We start from the raw sequence: 23,009 nt of genomic DNA, 5'->3' as shown, positions 1-23,009 counted from the left end.
AGTTTCTCACAAATTAGTGGTTCCACAGCTCTGAGCCCATGGTTTAACAAGAAAGGACTGATGTGCAACCAGAAAGTAAGCATGCCTAGCTGTTCTGTGGCCTGTGCGTTGTGGTGGGTTGTGGAAAAGGATCAGAACAGTCTCTCCTGAACCTGTTGCTCATTTGCAGACATGAAATTGAGTCAAGTCCCTTTGCACATCATCTGCTGTCATAACATTGTGAAGAGGCGTTCAATTTTTTTGTGGTCTTGTACTAGTTTAATTCACATGCCTATTTGTTAGCAGTGATGGTAAAAGAATGTAAATTGGGATTCCCAGTTGTTCTAAAGGATGTGCCTCAGTGTGTCACTGCAATAAGAGACCAGAGGGCTGGAGCACCTCTGCTGTGGATACAGGCTGGGAGAGCTGGGATTATTCAGCCTGGAGAAGAGAAGACTCCAGGGACACCTCACTGTGGCCTCCAGTACCTTAAAGGGGTCATAAAAAGGAGAGAGATGGAATTTTTTATTCAGGTACAGAGTGACAGGACGAGGGGGCAATGGTTTAAAATTGAAAAGAGTCAGGTTTAGATGAGATGTGAAGAAAAAATTTTTTACTGTGAGAGTGGGGAGACCCTGGCACACGTTGCCCAGAGAAGCTGTGGTTGCCCATCCCTGGCAGTGTCCCAAGCCAGGTTGGATGAGGCTTTGAGCAACCTGGAATAGTGGAAGGAGCTCCTGCCTATGGTAGAGGGTGAAGCTGGATGGGCTTTAAAGGTCCCTTCCAACCCGAACCATTTTGTGATTCCATGATTCAGAGAAACAGCATTTCCTAACCAGCAGGGCATTTGGTTGGAGTTACTACATCCAGAACTATGCTGCAGCTTCTCACATAGGTTACACCCTACAAGAGCACTTTTCTGAGTAAGATACATCTGCACTTCTCAGTCACTCTCTGTGTACAGCCTGATGTATCCATGCCAGCTAAGCTGAGCCAGGAACCATTCCAGGTCTCAGGCAGACCTGCTGCTGGCTGGGTTAGTTCAGTTGGCACATGCACCACAGGATCTCCTAGGATGACCATCCTTAGTTGGGTTAACAGTCATTTAAGTAGGTCTCTTATCTCCCTTTTTTCCTTTTTAGTTTTTTTTTTTTAATAAAAAAGGCAACAGTATCAGAGCAGGAAGTCTTGATGCTTTTGGGTGCTGGCAACACATTGCCTGGATACTGTTTGGTGACAGGTGAAGACAAGGAGTATTACAAACACACATTTCAACTTGGAGAAACATATATAGCACTGTGATAGGAGAAATGCAGGCTTTATGTGTTCAGCATGTGCTGAGTTTGTTACATTTTTCTGGTTGGTAGGGGAAGGCAGATGTTGCCTTTTATAAATTCAGTGGCTCGTGCAAGTCTGAGAGCAGCTCAACAGAAGGAGCAGCTTCTGCTCTCCCCACTGTGCTGGGTTTGCTGAGCCCTGGGCAGAGGCAGCTGGACTCCCTTCAGCTTTACCTGTTCTTAAATTGCTCTCAATTCAGCTTTTTTATGCACTACATAAAAGCTGGAAGGAACCAGATGTTAGTGTGGGGGGTGGCTGGGTAGGAGAGAAATCCCTGGGACATGAGTGTGTTTGAGGTGAGTGATGAATAACTCACAAATTCTGACTGTCTGCCCCCAGACCTCTTTTACAAAGCAGAATGGGGATTCACAGAAGCTGTCATTCTCAGACAATAATATTTTTTCTTTGTCTTTTTTAATGCTTTTTAAATTTTTGGCACTGCTGGGAGAGGCACAGCTGTAAAGTTATGAGAACCAAAGTGGCCAGTAAAGATGGATATTTAGGCAATTCATGTCCACAATCAAATTGTGTTTTTAAACTTCTACTGCTTCTTAGATTGTGAAAGGGCTTGACTTACAGGCAGTTTTCATGCTGGTGACCAGTGTTGTTACCAGGCACTTTGTTTCTTGTTTTTCTACTTGCTTCAGGAGTAAACAGACCTTGGACTTTATGCACCAAAGAGAAGCCAAGTTTGTCCAGCTCCACGTTCTCAATACAGTGATACAGAGGCTGCTTGTAATTAAATATAAGTATAGGGTTCCCAAGCCCACAGGATTAATTTCATAAGAATAGGAGCTCATGAAATTATCAAGTAAGGCAGCAGCATGGAGTAAACGTTATCTAGGATGTCTTCCAAATGAAGAACACTGTGTAAATACTGGTAATGCTCCTCTTTGATAGCATGCTGATTTTGAGAAATGCAGGCTGCCAAAGCAGCATTCTTATTAAAAAATAGGGTAAGGACTGGTGAGTGAAGATTAAAGTTGTCATGCATGACCTGTTGCTCAGTGCTGAGGCTGCACATGGGGCTGTGTTTTGTAACTCTGTGGAATAACATTTCCTAACATAAAGCTGCAGTAAAATCCTCTTCATCTTCCCTGCAACTGGTTCTGTAAGTGAAGTACAACAAATCCTCATCTCTGAAATACCACTTGTAAATGTGCTTTTGGTGACTGCCTTTGCAAGAAACAGTAGTAAATGATGGAGATGGGTTAGATTTCGTCTGTGGACTACTGTGCTCTGGTTTTTATCATGAGTGCTATCATTCAGGAGAGAAAAAAAACCCCTACACCTAGAAAAACTTAATTTAGATTCAGAACCTTTGTATGTCCTGTCATTCTGCTCTAATCTAAAACTTATGTTTTGCTTTTAAAGAAGGAAGAGCTGGTTTTAAGCACAGTTCTAAACAACCTGAGTGAAAGTTGTTGAGTGTGACACAAAATAAGGAGCAGGTCTGTGAAATGCATTTTTTTCCCCCAGTGCTTTGGCTACAGGGAAGCAACTGTTTCTCTTTGTGTACAGCATGACTTTGCCTTCCAGTTAACTCTTTTTTTAAATGTCATATAGGCATGTATTTTTAATACAAAATTAATAAATCATCAACCACATGTGAACAATGAAAAGGTATCTCACCTTCTCTAGGTCTGGTATAATTATGTTTATATTTTGGCTCAAAATTAGCCAATCAAGGTGGCTTAGACTTAATAGGCTGATCTGCTGGTCTCCATCCTAATTCAGGTTGTTTCAGTAAGGTAACCTCAGGGTTGCATATCATGACCTTGTTTTAGGCACTGTGCATATTGCAAGTTAGGCAGAGCTGTGTTTGTTTAAAGCTGTAAAACAGCTGCAGTGTCTGTCCTTGTCAGGCCATTGTATCTTCAGGAGAAGTAAAAACCAAGGAATTTGTTGCAAATTGCTCAATTTCTGACTTCTTTTTTTAGTGCGTTTTTATTATCCTGAAACTATAATTTCAGATCTTGAGAAAATTGTTTAATTTACTTAACGGCTGCCATCGTACCCCGTTACATAAATCAGAGTTATAAATGGGAAATATTTACTAGTTTGACTTCCAGTGTAAATACAACATTGACTTCTCAGAAGAGCATGTTGCTTATTTCAGTAATTGGACCCGCTCCTAGAGACAGCCAGGCAGGGAGATTACACAGGGAATTCTTGTTTCTGAAGATGAAGCTTCCTTCCTGATTAAAAAGGAGGGAAAAAAAGAGAAGAGAAAGGGGGGGAGCAGTTTCCTGCCAGAATCCTCACTTTGAGGGAGCCTGGGCAGCCATGCCTCCCCCTGCTCCAGCTTGCCTTTATGTTCTCTGACACACCATGTCCAAAAACCCTTTCTATAACAGCAATTGGGGTTTGCCTGTGCAGGCAGACCTGGGGTTTAAAGAGGTTTCTGCTCCTCTCTCATCTGCTTTTAATGCAGGACTACAAGTGCCAGTATCTCTGAGGTTTTAAGGCTTGGTAAATAAAGGCTGTTCTGTTCCTAAGGTTCATCATTTTCTGGTAACGACCTAACAGAGAGACTCAACCCAAAATTTCAGCTGCACGTAGAAAATGTGGTCTGACCTCCATATATATGATGTGAAAATGAATAATAGCAGCACTACAGGCAAAGTCTTCTCTTGCTATGATGTGACAGCCCAGCCCTGCAGTGGAGGTTTCAGGAATTTGGCAGCACTTTTGGAAATGGGCCCTGTGGTTCTGCCGAGGAGATGTTTTAGCTCAGAGGGAGCACAGCCCACAATGGCTTTGTTGGCTCTGTACTTATGGCAGGACACTGAAGAAAAACCTGGTTTTTCTACCTACAGTATGTAATGGTTTGGTTTGAATGCAGCCAAGGTTGCATTCTTGCCTTTTTTTGAAGTGAAGCCGTGCTCAAAAATTGGAGAACCACAGCAGCTGAAGGGTAGAACCACTTAAGAGGATGATTAGGGCCTGACTCTCTAATTCATTAATTTGGAGAGGGGTTTTTTTTTCCACTTTCTTAAAGGACAATCTCCCTCTGTCATTCCAGAGTCAGCCTGTTAAATGAGAACCCTACATTCAGAGTGGGTTTAGATTAGATACTCGGAAAAAAATCTTCTTTCTGAGGATGCTGAGGATGCCCCATCCCGGGAAGTGTTCCAGGCCAGGTTGGATGGGGCTTGGAGCAGCCTGGGATAGTAGAAAGTGTCCCTGCCAATGGCAGGAGGTTGGAACAAGATGGTTTTTTAGGCGCCTTCTACCCCAAAGCATTCTGTGATTTCATGATGTGTAGAGGTGTGCTAAAGCTAACAGGAGCTAAGACACTGATTTCACAAGATATCCAGGACATCTCCATGTCCAGGTGTGCTTGCTTGGATTTCCAGGTGTGGCTCTCAGAGCAGTGCCATCCAAGTGCTCTCACACCCATGTGGAGCTGCACAGTGCAGGGCCTGCCAGAGGGAATAGTCTGAAGTATATGAAAAGAAAGTTCAGATGTTTTCAGTCTGAGAGTGAAATTGCAGAAGGCCCTTAGAGGTCTGAGTTATTGTGCAATCTCTGTAAGTAATTTGTAATCAAAATACCTTTGCACATGTCACTTTCATATTTCCTGTAATAAAACAGCAAGAGCAATTAAGATTTTCGACCATAATCTTCTACAAGCTTCTAAAAATGAGTGGGCTGGGGATTTTTGGAGTTATGGCTGAAATAGGGAGTGTTTAAATTTTTGATTGCTTCAAAAAAGGTTTGGTAATAGCTATTTTAATAGATTTTTTCAACCGTAGCCTGACAAAACTCTTATGTGGCAACATAATTAATCTGAAGTTTGCTTAACGAGAAAACAAAGTAAGAAACCAGAAGAACTCTTCACAAAACTGGAGGACGTCTGTACTCTGGCAACCCAGCATGTGACCTATTGGGCTTTATGCATTTCAAATCAAAAAGAATCAGTAAATATATTGCCATATGCATGTAAATATATCTAATAATGCTCTATGTATCTGTAATGTTGTTCTGCCACGGTTCGGAAAGTTGTCTGTGGTCTTGGCATTCCTCAGGAAACATTAGATTAATACAGCTGCCTTTGTCATAGATTTTTTTCCTTGTTTAAGTAGGTGTGTGAAGGCTGGTGCTACATAAATGAATTACACGGAAGACTTTGGAGGAAGAAGGGGCTTGTAAACGAGACTGAAATTAATGAATATGAGAATTAGAAATCAAAACTTTATGTTTAGTCTGAGGAGAAACAATTCCTTAAACCGTAACCACATGGCTGTTCCTTGTTTGCATCAACTCTGGTTGACTGTTATTGTCTTCTGTTAATTCTCTGGGGCAGTGGCCTGACTTTGTTGAATGAGCCAATTGTTTTCCTTTGTGTTGCCCATGAAGTGAGTCCCCATCTGGTTTGTATCAGACTGTTTTCACAGCCAACAACTGCTGCCTTTTCTATATCCTGACACTTAAGGGCCCCATGCTATCAAAGCATTGCTGTGATAGCCTGTCTGGCTGGGTCCATACAGCTGTGCCTTGCAGCTTGAAGCCATTACCCAAGTAATGGTAACTTAGAACTTGAACTGGCTCTTATTCCCACTGGTGTCGTGTGTACAGTGAACAGAATTCATTTTTGTTGAACTCTGTGTTCCACAGGAAAAAAAAAATTCTCTCATTGGAGTTTATGCGATCAGTTCCTTTTTATTTTCCAGCAGCTTCCTGTATCTACAGGCAGCTTTGTGTTCTTCTAAAAATTAATGAATACAGGACAAGCAGTATTTAGTTAAGGCATGGTTGTTACTACTTTTATGGTACATTAAAGCTCAATAACTGAAAATTAAACAAGCAAATTATTCTTAATGAGGATTTTTCTTATCAGATTTAGAATAGATTTCCAGGAAACTGTGTGTGGTAAATGTAGGTTATGTGAATAAAGCTACACCTTGGATACTCCACTACTCCCTTTCCAAGTAGCTCTCTAAAAATACAGAGCCATGCACAATGAGTCTGCATTAACCTGTTTATTTCTTATCTGCAGGAATAGGGAATGTTTGGAGAACTCTGTAACAGTGGAGTTAAAACTGCACTGCAGTTTGCATTGCAGAATTAGTAAGAGAGGCCTCAGGCATGATCCAGACCTTTTCCAGGCTTCTCCAACAATGTAGGAGACAGTCTTGTTGCAAGAGATTTTGCAACACATGTCTTCTCTGCCTCCAAGATTTAAAAAAAAACAAACCAATATTGCATCAAATAACAGTGACACTTAAATGTTGTGTATAAAGAAAGATGATCTTTAAGCATTTGTTCTCTCCTGCTCTTGTGTAGGCAGCATAATGCACAGTGACAGAGTAATGATGAGGGAAAACATATTCCCCAACTTGGAGATGTACTGAATTTTAAGTATATTCCAGACTCAGTTCTTCCCTGATATTTAAGAGGCAGAAAGAAAGAAAATAATGGATAATATTTCTTAAAATGCTGGTTTTATTGTAGGATGTGCAAGCAACTGCCAGAAAACAGATATTGCCTTATCTGATACTTGCAGAGAAAGTGTTCCTGAACCTGGGAGTGTTTTGTGGGTAAAATGTGAATTAATTTGCTTCAGGTAACATACTGGGGAACCATAAAATTGCATGAAGCACACGAGATAAGACTTCCTTTGCCATTGTGCTTTTCCTGCTGGCACACACTGGGTGTCATCATGTCACATCAGGATTGTGCTAAATAATTGAATCTGTGTCATTGTCAGTTCAGGTGTGTGGAGGGTTTGCAGAAGCTGCTTTCCTGAGGAGCTTTGTGTAATTGCTGTTCCTATGAACAGCTCCTGAATTCAGGTGTGTGCTCTGTAATGATGCACAGAGCCAGGTGTCTGTGCCCTTCACCTTAGAGGAGTTTTCCAGCCTGAATGGTTGGATAATTCCCTGTCTTGTCCATCGTCAGGCAGAGCCCACACTCTGCTCCCACACATGCAGACTGGATTTCCATATGTGCTCCTCTGCTGTGCAGATCTCCCTGTATTTTGGCCAGGGATATTTAAACCCAGAGAACTGATAAATGATTTTCCCTCAGGTGCCAACAACTCTGTTAATCCTGCTCGTGGCTCAAAGCACTGAGGGGAGCTGGGAATCATCTGGGTGTTCACCAGATTTGGCATTGGAAGCTTGAGCTGGGAAGAGTCAAAGAGCTGCAGAGTTTCCTGAAGGAAATCGATGCAGCCAGCATCCCAAATTTCAATTTGTGTGCATGTGGCTGCAGCTTCAGAGGCAAAGAGCATCCTACCAAATGAGAAACTGAAGGAAAAGGGTCTGTTCAAGGCCCTGCTTGACACCAGCTCTAAGGGTTGTGCAGGGCAGCTCCTGACAAGAGCTGTTGGATTCTCTGGTGCTGCTGGGGAGCTGTTCATTGGCAGAGGATCCTTCAAGAGGCACGGTGCTGCTGGGAGCTGCCTGCAGTGCTCCCTGTGCTTTATACCACTTAGCAGAGATGGAGTGGGTGTGATATTAAAATCACTGGTGTGTCTAAGAGAGAGTTGAGAAGATGGTGCTCTGTGCTTAATATGCAACATAAATGTAGAGCAGTGCATTTCTCCAGCTCATTTATTCTACTGGTCTAGAGCTCAGATTCACTCAAGTATTACAAAGGAATTTTGGTTTTACTCTTTCCCATGTAACAGGCCAAGGTTTTTGTATTCTTTTATTTTTATTCTTTTTTTACAAGGAGGAATGCTTATCTCTATTGCACAAAGTTTAATCATTTTAGATTTAACAAACTTTAAAATAGCACAAGATAAAATAATATATTTACTTCCAGACCTTTCCAAGTTCCTGGTCCTAGGCGTTAGTTTGTGAAGGCAGAGTTACTTGTCATCACACTGAGTACTCATTTCAAGAGCAGGTCAAAATAGGGTCTGGACACAGACAGGACCAGAGGAAATGGTCTCAAGTTGCACTAAGGGAGGTTTGTATTGGATATTATGAAAAATTTTGCACTGAAAGGGTAGTCCGACATTGGAACAGGCTGCCCAGGGGAGTGTTGGAATCACCATCCCTGAAAATGCTCCAAAAATGTGTTGGATGTGGTACTTGGGAACATGGTTTAGGGGTGAGCATGGTGGTGGTGGGTTAATGGTTGGATTGATGATATTAGAAATGTTTTCTAAGTGATTTTATGCTTCTATAACAGCGAGCTCCCAGATCTTCCAGTAAAGACATTTAATGTTTTTCTTGTTTTGAGCATGTACCTACTTAATCCTCTTTCTGAGCTAACAGAAAAGTTATTTGCCTCTCTAAGCTTCCTAGAAATGCTTATTCCTATACGTTTTCCAAAGGTCATTGATATCCACAAATGGTAAGACCTGCAGTGGCCACCCTCTGCTGCTAAAGAAAAGGCTGGAAAAAATGTATTTTATATAAGTTTGTTTGTTCATGTACTAGAAATGCACATGGAGATGTTCTGGAATTTATTAGACTGACCATTGGAAAATGCTAACTGTATAGGGTTGGTTTTTGTTCTGTCTTGTTTTGTTTTGTTCCTGGGGAAAATGTTCATCATTTTCTTTTGAAAAGATGTAATTACAAAAATTTGGGGTAATTGTGCCGTAGGTAGAAGCATTTTAATATGCCAGATCATGGTAATGCTAGTACAGTAAAGGGAGTCTTGGCAAACTGTTTCCATGTGGGGAATCCCATGCCTTTGTTAGTGAAAATCATCAAAACAAATGCACAGGATCGTGTGAATATTTAAGTATTTGGAGTAGAGAAATAAAGCTATTTTGCTTGTGGTCATCCAGAAAAACACTTGCTATTTGAAGTTTTCTTTGTGCGGATTATGCCTTATTTCATTTTTTATTATAAGAATGCATTTAGTGACTCCATTATATGTGAGGAAGTGACTTGCAGTAGGAAAATTCTATCTGTAGCACTGCTGCAGATAAAAAAGTTTTCTCTTTTCCTTCTGATACCCATTCCCTAACTTTCACTCAAATCTGAGTGCATCCTGCAGCTGTGGCTGGAGGGGATAAAACCTCCTTGCCCAGGAAATCTTCTTGTCTGTTTGAGGGAGAGCTCATGCAGGTCTCTCACTGAACTTTTTGGTGGTAGAAAATAGCTTGTGACTTCCTACAGGGATTCACTAAAACTTGTCCTCTGAGATTCCTAAGGACTTTTATATATATATATATATATATATATATATATATTTGTTATCTGGGGAGCTGGCAGGGCTGGACGGCTTGGAATTCTCCAGTTCCATCCCCCATCTCTGCCATGGGCAGAGACCTTCCACTACCCCACGTAGCTCCAAGATCCAGCCTGGCCTTGGACACTTCAAAAAATGGAGCATCCACAGCCTCCCAGGGACATCCCACCTGTATTTTAGCTGGCTAGGAAGATGTTAATTTTCAGATCTTAATTGATTGTGAAACATCACTTGACTTTGGTCGCTCAATTTTAATTATTCATGTAAAAATATTTTTAAATTCTTTTTCAACAAAAGGAGGCCATGTAACTTCTAAGTATTAAAAAGATGCTTTGATTTTTATGTCTTTGCCTTACCACTCCTCAAGAAGGCTGTGAATGCTGTTATGTCTGGCACTGTGGAATGATGCAGATAAGCTGGAGGCAGTATTGCTGCCATTAATATCATTAAGATATGAGGTCTCAGTGGAGCCAGTCCTGCTGCTGGCTTTGCACTGACTCTGCATCCTAAGGGAGTTCAGCAGAACTTTGTCTTAGAATTAAGTCTGAATTCCCATGATGGATCATTCAAGTTCCTGTTTTTTGGCTTCTTTATTTTGTTTCACATACAGGCATTAAAATGTCTTTTGGGGCCCCAAACATGAAGGTGTGAATAACATAGCCAAATATATTATAGAAATATGCTTTTAAAATTACCTTCCTGTCCACTGGCTGGTTAGATTTTGCATAAAGTTAGAAAAGTAGGTGATCTTTAGGTTTACTGAATAAGTAAAATATTAATTACACCATTAGATCTGCAGATTTTTAATTATCACTTGTCAGATTCTCCTGATTCCACCAGCTGTTTACATAGGTTATCTCTTGTGGATTTAGGGATTACTCCTCCCTCTGGCCCTTGTACAAGATACCTGTTTTCCTGGTGGTTTTTCAAAGACTCTGGACCAGCAAGGAACCAACTCCTTCTCCTTTTTTTATTTTGAAATAAAAGCTGCAGCTTCCATATTTGTCACAGAGTCTCATCTGAGTTTTCCTCAGGAAAATGGTTGCAGCCTAGAGAGAGCAGTGCTTAAACATTAAACTACTTGTTCTGAGTCAATTGCACATCCAAAAATCACAGTCATTTGTATGAAAAAATCAAATTGACTTTTAATATATCTGCTTAGTATTAATAATTATTGTAGTTATTTAGAAAGATCATTACATGTGTTTTGGAAGGGATTTTGTGGGAAACAGCAGCAAGAGAAGTGGCCAGGGAACAAATTTATTAAGCAGTGAGAGGTTCTACAGAGTAAAAGATGCCAGATCTAAAGGAGCAGAGTAGATTTTAGGCACCAAAAGGAAATATTTATTTAGTGAACTCTGCAATCTCATTTCTAGATGTTTTTGGAGCTGCTTTCTGTCTGCCCTTCCCTACCGGTCTCTGTGTTAGGATTTTGAAAAATCTGGTTCTAGTTTATTTAACGTATTTCTAGTTTTTGTTCTGTTTAGTGTTGCTATTGGTGGGAATATAGAGTGTTTTGGAAAACCACTGAACCTTGAACTCCCGACTTGAGAGGAGGAAAAAACCATTTTCAAATATTCTGCTTTGAAATATTTGTTAGCTGCTGAGCCTGGCCCCACCCTCCTTTACTGGCTGGGGATCTGCATTTATTTTCTTTCTGGAAATATTTATAGCTGGGCTATACATTGGGGGTTACACAAACAAACAGCAAAAGCACAGTGTGTGTATACACGTGTTTATTTTCTGTGTGCTTGTGTGCAGGGTTTTTCTAAGTACATGACACCAAGGGGAAGGTGGAATTTGCCAAGTTTAGGTCAGAACTTGAACTGAACTCATACTATATAGTTTTCTGTCTCCACGGGTGTCTGTGGCCCACTTATAGAAGTTTATGAGCTGGCTGCAGCCTTTGAGAATGAAACTGTGTTTTTTCAGCTCCAGCATAGACTCGTGCTTTTAAATCCAGACATTTTTGGCTCAAGTCCTCCAGATGTCTGTCCATTTCTGTAGAGCAGCTCAAGTGTTTTAATTGTAAATGTACCCCTTTCATGTAATTCAGCCCTAGAAATTGGCCTTGTTTTGCCTTGAAATCTTTTCTGTTTGTCATGGAACAGCTAAGTTGGGGCAGTCTGGGTTGGAGTTAAAAAAGAGAACTGCAGGCATTTGCAGGACATCTTGTTTTCTGTTCTGTCCCAATGGAAGGCAGAGCTCTCACCTGCAGCCAGGTAAATGTTTGGCAAAGCATTCACACGACAAGAGAGCACATTTCTGGCAGAGCTGAGAAAGGCCAGCTTCTCCATAATAACCTAAACAAGCCCATGGATTCAAGGTGACAAGAACAAGAAAAAGCTCTGGAGGACAAACTCTCATTTCTAATAAATGGAGAATAATTTGCCCAAAAATTCTGATTATTTGAGAACCTGTTATGGTCCTGCTTATTCCTGAAAAATATTGTGTTCTTTTAGTTCCATCCACTTTCAACTTTATAAGCCATTGAATTCCAGATACATTAAATAGTCAGTATGCACAATACAGCTAAATGTGACTGAACTGGAAATGCTAATATCGTTATATTTAGTATCAGGACTAAAATTGCAGTGTAATTTCTCTTTTCACTGCAGCTTCAGAATTACTTACATCAAAATATGGATGTTTCTTATCAGTACGTGTTAGCCCAGCAAGCCTGGAATAATTTTGATTTTGTCAAAAATGCTGCTTCTTGGGTTGCCCTGCTTGGTAACTCACCTGTACAACCACGTATGAAAGTGAGTGAATTCCAGTGTGGTACCACACAAACCCATGGAGGTGTGGACAAGACACATATTGGTACAAATGTGTACCTCACAGGTTTGCTTACAGGTAAAGAAGCAGAGAGGAGAGGCTGAGAGAGGAGAAAAGAGAGGAACAGATCAGAGAGGAGAATTGAAATGCAGATTAGAGAGACTGACAGGCTGAGAGCTGGGGATGTTCTGCCTGGAGAAGACTCCAGAGAGACCTTAGAGGTCCTGCCAGTGTCTAAAGGAGCTCCAAGAGAGCTGGAGAGGGACTTTTGACAAGGGTTTGGAGTGACTGGACAAGGGACAATGGCTTCAAATTGTCAGAGAGCAGGGTTAGGTGAGATCTGAGAAAAAAATTCTTCCCTATGAGGGTGGTGAGGCCCTGGCACAGGTTGCCCAGAGATGCTGTGGCTGCCCCATCCCTGCAAGTGTTCCAGCATAGGCTGGACAGAGCTTGGAGAAACCTGGGATAGTGGAAGGTGTCCCTGTCCATAGCAGGGGGTAGGAACTGGATGTTCTTGAAGGTCCCTTCCAACCCAAACCATTCTGTAACTCTATAAAATATTTCTACTGACAGTGGTTCTGTCACCTTGGAGCCTGTAGGCATTTGTTCTTCTACTTTGCTTTAGCCATTAATGTAAAGAATTTCCGACAACTCTGATTCCCTTCTAATGGTCTTTGTAATTAAATGCCAGATATAAATGTTTTTATGTAGGGAAAAAGCAAAATAGGGGAATGACAGAAAAAAGAAAGGCACCTTCAATGAAGATTTTAAGATGCTGAGGTAGATCTGCAGGTGCTGTGCTATCCCGTGCTCAGAGCACTTGAGCTAATGCCATCTGGAGGAAGTTATTTGTTGGGACAGGACAGTGTTTGAGACTTTGAAGTCAGGAATAAACAAAGCAAAGCAGCTGGAATCTGGCAGAAGAAGAAACAAGCCATTTCTATCAGGCCCTGCTATTAAAGCAATGAGAGCACTGCACTGGAGTTGTTTTTACAGTCTTGGAAGTTTATTCTTGCTCTTGAAGGGAGCTGCTTCAGTTGAGGAATACAGGAAGGATTGTTTTGAAATTTTAGGAAGCAATATGTAGGTAATTACAGTAATTATGATTCTGGTTTCATACTGAAAAATAACCTGGGTCCTGATCCTTCAAACCCTTCTCTATTTATTGTCTTGCTGGGGAGAGATGGTTTACAAGAGCATGGACTGACAGGACAAGGGGGAATGGCTTCAAAATGAAAGAGAGTAGGTTCAGATTAGATATTGGAAAATAATTCTGGACTGTGAGGGTGGTGGGACACCTGTGCCCACAAAAGCTGTGGCTGCCCCTGCATCCCTGGAAGAGTTCCAGGCCAGGCTGGACAGGGCTTGGAGCAACCTGGGGTAGTGGAAGGTGTCCCTGCCCATGGTAGGGGTTGGAAATGGATAGGCTTTAAGGTCCCTTCCAACCCAAACTATTCTGTGTTTTCATGATTACAGTTTCACTTATAAGATGTTGCTCTCTTTCATCCCCAGATAGATTTAAAATAGTTGTATTTAATATATGGACACCCAGTCAGAGGAGTTAAAGCACATGGTTTTCATTTGGCTGAAAAGTCAGACTTGTTCAGTCTTTTTATTTTGCCAAATAGAAAAATTAAAAAAAGAAAGATTTTAGATGTTTTTCTTTGTTCTTAGTGTTGCCATATAGTGTGAGTGACCAAACCTCCCTCCGGTGTGGTTAATTCCTTTTTCCTTTGACACATATTCATGACACCCTTTGTATATTGAGTATTCTGAGTGTGATGGTACCTCTTAGAGAAAAACTGCCTTCACAGGTCACTGGATGGTTGACACACCATTAATTTTTTTGCTTCTGTTAAACAAAGGTCTGGAAAATTAGTACTGCACATGAATTTGTTACAGAGTGCCAAGAACAGGAAAAATTTCTGATCTGAAATGTGACCTTTTCCATCAGTGGGTCACCAAGATGTTTTCAGTCACTGATGAGTTTCTAACAGCCAAGGACTCTCTTACCAAGAGTGTCAGTTTTCACAGTTCATATGAATTTATCCTATTAGATGGTGAAAATTAATTTGGAAAACTGGAGGTCACCTAAGGTCACATGCTCCATTTATTGGATTTTAACAAGGAAAACTTCTATAAATACACCTAACTACATGATTACAAAATTGTATTGAGTACTCCCAGAGCCTCTAAAAAAGGTGGGGAAAGCCATGAAGATTACCTGCCTGCTTGGCCTTTCGTGCTTTGTAAAGGAAAAAAAAAATCATTTCCATTGTTATGGTGTATCAAAAGATTTTAACCAATTGCAAGTTGCATATCTGTGCTGGTGAGGAACTCAGTGTTAAAGAGGAAACCATCTTAATATTGGTTATGAGCTGCTATCTGATGAGGGGAAGACATAAAATGGAATATCACATTATTAAAGAAGGAGCAGAGCAGGGGCTATGCAAGGATTTAAACCATTCTGCCTCTATTTGTGTCTTTATTCACATACCCCTCCCTGTATGTGTATATAAAGTGTTTTATGCTCTGTGCATGCATGAGGTTGCACTCAGCAAAAGATAATAATTATAAAACACATATGAGAGTAACTTGGTAGTTGTATTTTTGGGGCAAATTTAGAGTTTCAGGACTAGCAGCTTTCTGTCCTGGGTAGTTACAGTTGTGGAGCAGACTCTCCCATTTAGCTGAAATATGTTCACAGCAAAAATGCTGAAAATCCACATTCTGTATTTTCTGTGTGGATTTAGCAAAGTCAGAGACTTCAAATTACTGCCTTTAAAAAGGGCGGTGTTGACTTTGGGTTTTTTTTAAGTTAAAGATCTTTTGATAGCTCAGGAACTGGTAAATTTTCTGTTGAGCAAGAATGATGGAATTATTATTTTTATTTTTTCTGTCTTTTAGGGTTTTATAACTATTGTAAAATTGGCCTGTAGAATAGCTGTAGGAGATATTAGAGTATGTGTTAGGAGGAATGCAGACTAATATGATACTTTGTTTTAGCACTCCCAGAATCAAAGACTTGAGAAGTTCCGACAGAGATTTGGGATAATATTACTTTCTTTTTTCCTTCATTTTTTTTCCTTTTTCCATTTTTTTTCCCTTTTTTTTTTTTTAACAAACCTGAAAACAGCTGTTGAAACAATGACATCATGGAATGTGACATGACTGTGGAAATTATTAAGAAAGTCAAGCTTTGAAAGCATCAGACTACATCTATTGTTGGAGAGGGGCTTTAGTAGAAGGTGATTTTTTACCAGGTTTCCTTGGGCATTGCACAGTCACATCTTAACTGTGTCATTTTCATGTCTGAACAAACAAACCCTTTGCTTTTCTTCTTAGCAGCCTTTTTGTATCACACAAACATGTCTACAGACTGGAATCCCAAAATCCCAGAATGTTTTGGGTTGGAAAGTACTATACAGCTCATCTCATTCCATCCCCTGCTATGGGCAGGGATACCTTCCACCATCCCAGGTTGCTCCAAGGTTGCTCCAAGCCCTATCCCACCTGGCCTGGAACACTTCCAGTGATGGGACAGCCATAGCTTTTCTTGGCAACCTTTGCCAGGTCCTCACCACCCTCCTAACCAAGACCTTCTTCCCAATATCCCATCGAACTCTGCTCTTTGTTAGTTTAAAACCACTCCTCCTTGTTCCATCACTCCATACCCGTGTGGAAGATCCCTCTCCAGCTCATTTAGAGCCCACTTAGGTACTGGGAGGCTGCTCTAAGGTCTCCCCAAGCCTTTTCCTCTCCAGGTGATGTGCTGATTCCCTGAGGAATGCTGCTGTTCTCTTGCTGCCTTCCTGAACAGCAAGAGGCTGGGCTGGCACAGGTCACTCCATGTCCTGCCTTTACTGTCTTTGGCCTCACTCGTGTTTGACTTCCCAGCTGTTGGCTGCTGTTCTAGCAGGAAAAACACCAACGGAATTTTATTTTAGCAGTAGGGTTTTGTTTTAATTAGCCATTCAAAGTGTGCTTTGCTGCCAGTCAGATGAATGCAGATGACTGCTTTAGTGACATAGTAGATAATTAACTGGGGTGAAAGAAAGCCTAACTTCTTTGTTTTATTGGGAAAACAGTGTTTTAATTACCTAGTCTATCACAGAGGAAGGGAGAATTGTTGCAGTTTATTGGAGTAATAACATGCTCCAAGACTTTGCTGTTGTACATGGACTCAGATATGTTTGTTTTGCTTGTAGCTGCTGCACTTAAATGTCCCCAGGACAACTGAAATCTCAAAATGCTCTTTTTGTACTTGAGTGAATGTTGTGCCATTCTCCCAGTGCCATTTCTCCTGAGTTCCTTCATTCTTTGTCTCTACCCTGGTCCATGACTTGCTCTCCCCGCTCCATGAATTGATTCATCTGGTCTCCTTCCTTTGGCTAAATTCACTAACTTTTGCCATGGCTTTTCTATGGATCCCATTCCAATGCTATGGAAAACACCAGAAACACCAGTGTACATACATGTATTTGAAATTATTCTGGGCCTACTGAAGATTATAGATAGATAGATATATGTGTGTGTGTGTGTGTGTGTGTGTGTGTATGTATGTGGTATATCTGTATTTACTGTAAACACAACCCAGTGTATATATAAAACTCAGTCCTTCCAGTACCTAAAGGGCATCCAAAAAATCTGGAAAGAGACTTTATACAAGAGCATGGACTGACAGGACAAGGGGGAATGTCTTGAAACTAACAGAGAGTAAGGTTAAATTGGAGATTAGGAAGAAATTCTTCCCTGTGCTCCCCTGGCACAGGTTACCCAGAGAAGCTGTGGCTGCCCCTGGATCCCTGGAAGTGTTCCAGGCCAGGTGAGATGGGGCTTGAAGCAACCTGGTCTAGTGGGAGGTGTCCCTGCCATGGCAGGGGTGGAATAAAATGGTCTTGGAGGTCCCTTCCAACCCAAACCATTCTGTGATTCTGTATGTGCATAGAAATTCATCCCTTTGTTATCTGGTAAGGAGAGTTGTGATGGCTAAAGCAGCACCCTCTGAGGTGCCTCAGAGCTGTGGACAGCAAGGGTGTCTGTGTACCTGTATTTCCATGGAAAATGGAGATGACTTCAGCAGAGTTCAGTCATTTGTCACATACAGCAAATAATGACTTTTGCTTTCCTTTTTTCTTTTTTTTTTCTTTTTTTTTTTAGAAGAGGATGCTGCCCCTCATCTGAATCCACATCTTTCTGCAGCAAGGGTGTCAGTGCAACTGCCTGGTATGAGCACAGATAATGAAAGACAGAGTCTGAGCAGTGCACATGGAGATTTGGATTCTTCAGGGACAGACACATTTTAAAGCTTAGGGCTGTTTATGATGGTTTCAGTCTGAAGATGTTGTCACTGGTACATTCGTCTGTCTAATGTGATAGTCTGGCTGTTCCATCAAAATAACTATCTTTCAGTGCTGTTTATTTTCTACTATTTTTCTTATAATTTTGCTATTATTTAAAATTATTCTGTCTGTGAATATATCAATTATTTTTAAGCAAATAAAATGCATTTTTTTTCAGAATCGTCATGAGTTGAAGTCAGTAAAGGCCTTTTAAATATTTATTATATTACAGGTGAATGTAAAGGTGGTTGGTATTAAAATCCACTGCAAAATTGTATCTCACTTATGGAAAACCTCTTGACTCAGTATAACATCAGTACTGTCAAAATGTTGACCCAAAGGGAAATGCATTTGGAACCAAAGTCTGCAAGAGAAGTGTGTTTCTAGGTATCATCAGGGGTTGTTCATCCTTAGAAGACCACTATGACAAGCCAGTATTCAAAACTATGTGTGAAAAAGAGTTTCTGTTGTTATTATGAAGAGTTAATTTTTTGAGACTTACAGGAATTTCTCAGCATTTCATGTTTGTTTCCTTAAAGATTTTTTCCTTTCTTGAAGCATGTGAATGAGAGATTGTAAGATTATTTCTTTACACTTTTAATGTAATATTTTTTTCCTTCTCATGAGACAGAAGTAATTCCTGCAGTCTCTGCAATCTCAGTTGGGAATGCCACAGTAATGGTTAACAGCAAGGCTGTGTGGACACAATGCCACTCTACCAGGGACTGCTCCTTCTTTGTGTTGCCTCCATCAGTGTAAGGTGGTAGATCCAGGAGGAAGGTGGGTTCACCTGCCCCAAACAGCATCCAAGCAGAATGAAAAAGATGAATTCAGACATGTTCCAGTAGAAAAAACAGGGAAAGAAGCTCTTTTCTAAGCAGGGCAAACACAGCTTTTGCTCTATTTCTCATCACTTATGAGAAGCACTTGGTTGTTGCAGATACAACCATGAACAATTCCCATTACTCTTACTTTCTGGAGCCTGCACTGATTTCATCTTTCCTTAACAGAGAAATATTAGAAGTTCCTTTTGGCTTTAGGTTGGTCTCATTGACCACAAGGTTCAGTTAATTTGCTGCAGCATCTGCAAGGGTAAATGGAAAAAGAGAGAGAGCTTCAGCCTTCAAGGTCAGTAATATCCCCAGGATTCAGCTTTCAAGGGTGTCTCAAGCACCTTGCAGAGTTGTGCTCTGTGTGTTGTGGCAGACACATAAATAGCAGATTTGGGTGGGGGTAAAAGAGTGTCAAGTTCTGTGCAAAATGCAACATCATCGTACAAAAAAACAAAAAGCACAAATGAGAGTCACAGAACAATGGAACAATGCAACAATGGTTTAGGTTGGCAGGTACCTAAAAATACATCTTGTTCTACTCCCTGCCAAGGGCAGGGACACCTTCCACTACCCCAGGTTGCTCCAAGCCCTATCCAGACTGGCCTTGGACACTTCCAGGGATGGAGCAGCCACAGCTTCTCTGGGCACCCTGTGCCAGGGCCTCACCACCCTCACAGGGGAAGAATTTCTTCCTAAGATCCAGCCTATGAGATGGCATCTCTGGGAGCTGGGTTCCAACGTGGGATGCCACAATCCCTGGCACCAGCAGGGAGCTGCTTCTCAATGTTCTGGTGCTGTGACGAGGATCTGCACAGTTCTGTTCATTGCTGCTCTGTGGAACTGCACTTTAAATCACACTGTTGACCCAATCAATGCTTTGTATAAATAACAGCTTCTCTGGGGAGGATGGAGATGTTCTTTTACTCTGCAGTAGGTTGCTACAGCAAGTGATTGCACTAAAACAAGTGAGAGGATAAGGAAATACAGTGGAAAGGGCAAGAGTTTCTTAACCTTAAAGCTTTCCTGCAAGAGCAAACCTTCCTGAAGCTGTTCCAAGGGCTCTGTCAGTCTCCTGGGTGGTTCAGGGTGTTGATGTATAATTTAGATCCCCTTTGTTGCAGTGTGAAGAGCAGTTGAGCTGTTCCTGTGCCCAGGGCTGCGCTTTGCTAAACAAAGTGCAGTAATTGAATTGAGAACATGCAGAGAGCTGACAGATGAGGGATGGGGATGGGATGGGAGGCAGCAGATGGATACACAGGCAAGGAGGCTGTTTAGGAAAGGATGAGGCAGCCCAACCAGTGGGAGAGGCCATCAGCTCATAATCCCAAGAAAATTACTGTGTGGGGTTTTATTGTCTGCAATGCTGAGCATCTCACATTTTGTTCCAATTATCTTTTTCAATTAATCAAAGGTGTTGTCATTGACTGAGTTGTGGAGAAATTTTGAGGAAAATATGTCAGTAAATGCCCAGTGAATACCATTTTCAGTCAGTTTTAACAATTCCCTGTAGGGCTGTGTTCTCTCCCAGCTTGTCGTGACTGACTGATCTTTTTGGAAGCTTCTGGGTTCCTGGCACTGGGCTTCAAAGATGTGCTGCTGGTGGGGATTACACCAAGGATGGGAGTGGGATCTGCTAATCCTTCATCCTCTCTGCAATCTCTCCTGTTCCTATTCAAAGAGCATTTTGGAGAGGTGAAAAAAGTGCAAACTCTTGGCTTTTCCTTCCTCCAGGCTTCCCCAAAACAATGTGTCCTGCCACATGAACATAAAGGAACCTCTGTAAATCTGGCACTCCATGCATGGATCATATTACAATTATTTATATTCCTAGGAAAAGCCAGGGGGAGGAAGAGAGGGTTGCTTTAGTTTTGATCTGAGTCTCCATTTTGACTTTGAAATGGAAAAAAAAAAAAAACCCTAAACATATCTTCTAAAAATTTATCTATTTCTTACTTTTGGATTCAGTTTTGTATTTCAGGTTCCTGTAAGTAGTTTTCCGGAGCTGGAAATGGTAAGCACATGTTCTGTGAGCAGAGCCAAGCCTTGATAAGGAATTTTTCTCTCTGTCTCTCCAAGTTCCATTTTGTTTCTACAGCTTTTATGATTGAAAATGCACATTTCTCATGGGCACTCACGGAACTGAAACAGCGTGATTTGCAAGCTTGCTAAATGGATTTCTTCCAAGCCAGTCATTGGGGTATGTCATCAAAGCTTAACAGCATCAAATAGAATTCCATCCAGGAAAAGTATTAAAAATCCACCTCTATACAGCTCTATTTTTCAGTAATCTCAGCAGCAGAGAGGTGAGGGGGTAGGGAGGGTGTTATTTGATTTCAGGACTGTAGCGTGGAAACCAAACCCCTGGCTTTATTTTTTGGTTTGATTGAATTCCTGGTGAAGTTTGCTCATGTCTTATATTGGGAAAGCACTGGAACGAGGGTGTTTGTTCATGGATTGGACTGGCAGTGCTAGGAGAGCATGAAACTCAAATGTCACAAGCTTTTATATTTGCAGAGAATCTTTTTCTGACTTTGATGAGGAAAATCTGGCATTTTGGAAGTGAGGTGCTCAAGAATCCACATCTTTTTTCCCCTTTTCTCCCCTTCCTGAAGGTAAAAGAGAGCTGCTATAGGGTGAGAGTGATAGGACATGAGATTCCTGGCACAGGAGGAGATCCCAGCAGCCAGGCCAGCACGGGGAGAGGACTGCAGCTGGTGTCACCTTTCCGTGCTCAGCTTATCTGGGTTTTCAGTATCAGAAGCAGAATTTTTCATGTGCACACTTAATTTTATCTGAATTGTGGGAAATTGGATAAAAGTGAGATTTTTGTTATTCATGTTCATAGCTCAGAGGTGGAAGTTGTCAAAATTAGCTGCTAAAAACATGAGCTGACCTTCTCAGGTGCTTTATGAATCACTACAGGATAACATTTCTTTCCTGATGGAGTAAAGATGTGTGTGCCAACCTCCTCCCAGTGGATTAAGCACACAGATGTGTAAAATGACACACGTGCAAAAATTCTCTTGGATTCCAGTCTGAAATGCAGCCACAGAAGAGCTGGAACCCTGCAACTGTTTAGCAGCTCACTGTTAAAACTTGGCACAAGCACTGGGGGCAGGATTGCATCCTATGGGATTTTTACAGCATGGGAAATCCATCCTTCCCAAAGGTGTCTCAGTGGTGTTTTGTGTGTGGAACTGAAAGCTTCTGTATAAGCACTGAGATGGTTGCCTGGTTGGCAGGATTGTTCCTATGGAGATCTCTTTTTTATTCCCCTTTTTCTGCTGCACTCCTGATTTAGATGCATGTCTTTCATAAAAGTTACCTCAAAATATTCATGATTTTGATTGTGTGTTGATGCCTCCCCCAACCCTCCAGGACTTGGATGGGATTTTGCTTCTTTGCTCTTGTGAATGTGGCCAGATCCCTTATCCAAATTTCAGTCTTGTAGCATCCTTGAGCCAGGTCAGAGAACTGCAACAAATTTTTTTTTTCCAGAAATCCCACATAAAGTTATGGAAATTTCAGTATGATGGTGTGGCCAGCTGAGCAGAGGCCAGAATAAAGCCTGGGCTTTGTTCCTGTGATGTCAATAACATAAACCCACAATCCTGTATCCATGTCTGCAGCTTTTGTTTTGTTTTGGGTAGAAGGGGAGGCCTGGTTTTGTCTTTCATTCTCTGCCTTGAGAGGTGAGTACAGAAAGGGGATTCTTACAGTTCAGGGGTTATGTTCTTTATGCATTACTTTATTTAGGTTAAAGTAGAGAAAGGAGAGAAAAGTCAAGTAAGAAGTGGAATCAGAAGCCTGAGAGGTGCCTTGGTCATGGGGAGGTCATTCCCCAATATTTCCAGTGCAAGAAAGGGCCATTTTGGGAAGAGGTGCTTTTTGACCCCCTCTGTAGGTTGAAATTGTAGGGTTTACTTGGGGCAGATAATCACTGTCCTTCTGATCAGACTTCATCCAAAAGGCCTCTAGGTCTCCCAGGCTGGCAGATCCTGCACTAAAGTTGTAGAGGACCTTGAAGGGGGATATGAAGCCCCCGAAATTTCTTGAACTGGAAGCCAGTGGAACTCTTGCCCCTGGAATGGCTGTTGCAGGTCTAGAGCAGCTCCTTAAAAAAAAAAAAAAAAAAAAAGCAAAAAAAAAAAACAGTTGGGAAGAAGAGATAGAAAAATCACTCACATGAAGAGCTGAGCAGGTGTTGAGCAAAGAACTTTACTAAAACCCAAAAAACTAAGACCAGCTGGGAAGCAGCAATCCTGCTGCCTACTGTGCTGATGAGCTGGAAGCCTGACCAGCTTCCAGGAGGGAGGTTTGGGAGGAAGGCAGTGAACTCCCAGCAGTGCCAGTCTTCATCCTGCTTACCCTGGGCAGAGAAGGCAGCAGCTTGGACTCTTCAGATCACTCTCTCAGCTCTGTTCTCTCCTGGCAGGGGTGCCCAGCCCTGCAAATTAGGGCTTCTAACATTTCCTATTGCCTTGACCTGGCTGCAGGCAGGGGTGCAGTGGGGTAGTTCCCTGCTCTTCTAGAGGTCTCAGCACTCCAATTTGTTACTGTCAGATGAAGAACTCTGCCC

General features: G+C 41.6%; 1 protein-coding gene across 1 annotated transcript in view; it reads left to right on the top strand.

The window, feature by feature from the left end:
- Positions 1–17,769, top strand: part of KIAA0586 (KIAA0586 ortholog) — a 70,624-nt gene extending 52,855 nt beyond the window's left edge. The window contains exon 31 of the mRNA XM_062495760.1: positions 17,416–17,769. Coding sequence (XP_062351744.1) covers positions 17,416–17,561 — 146 coding nt within the window. The 3' untranslated portion in view covers positions 17,562–17,769. The remainder of the gene's footprint in view (positions 1–17,415) is intronic.
- Positions 17,770–23,009: the final 5,240 nt, after the last annotated feature.

The sequence above is a fragment of the Cinclus cinclus genome, chromosome 6, assembly GCF_963662255.1.
Source record: "Cinclus cinclus chromosome 6, bCinCin1.1, whole genome shotgun sequence".
In the NCBI taxonomy this organism is placed as follows: Eukaryota; Metazoa; Chordata; class Aves; order Passeriformes; family Cinclidae; genus Cinclus; species Cinclus cinclus.
This window is presented reverse-complemented; position numbering and strand designations above follow the sequence as displayed.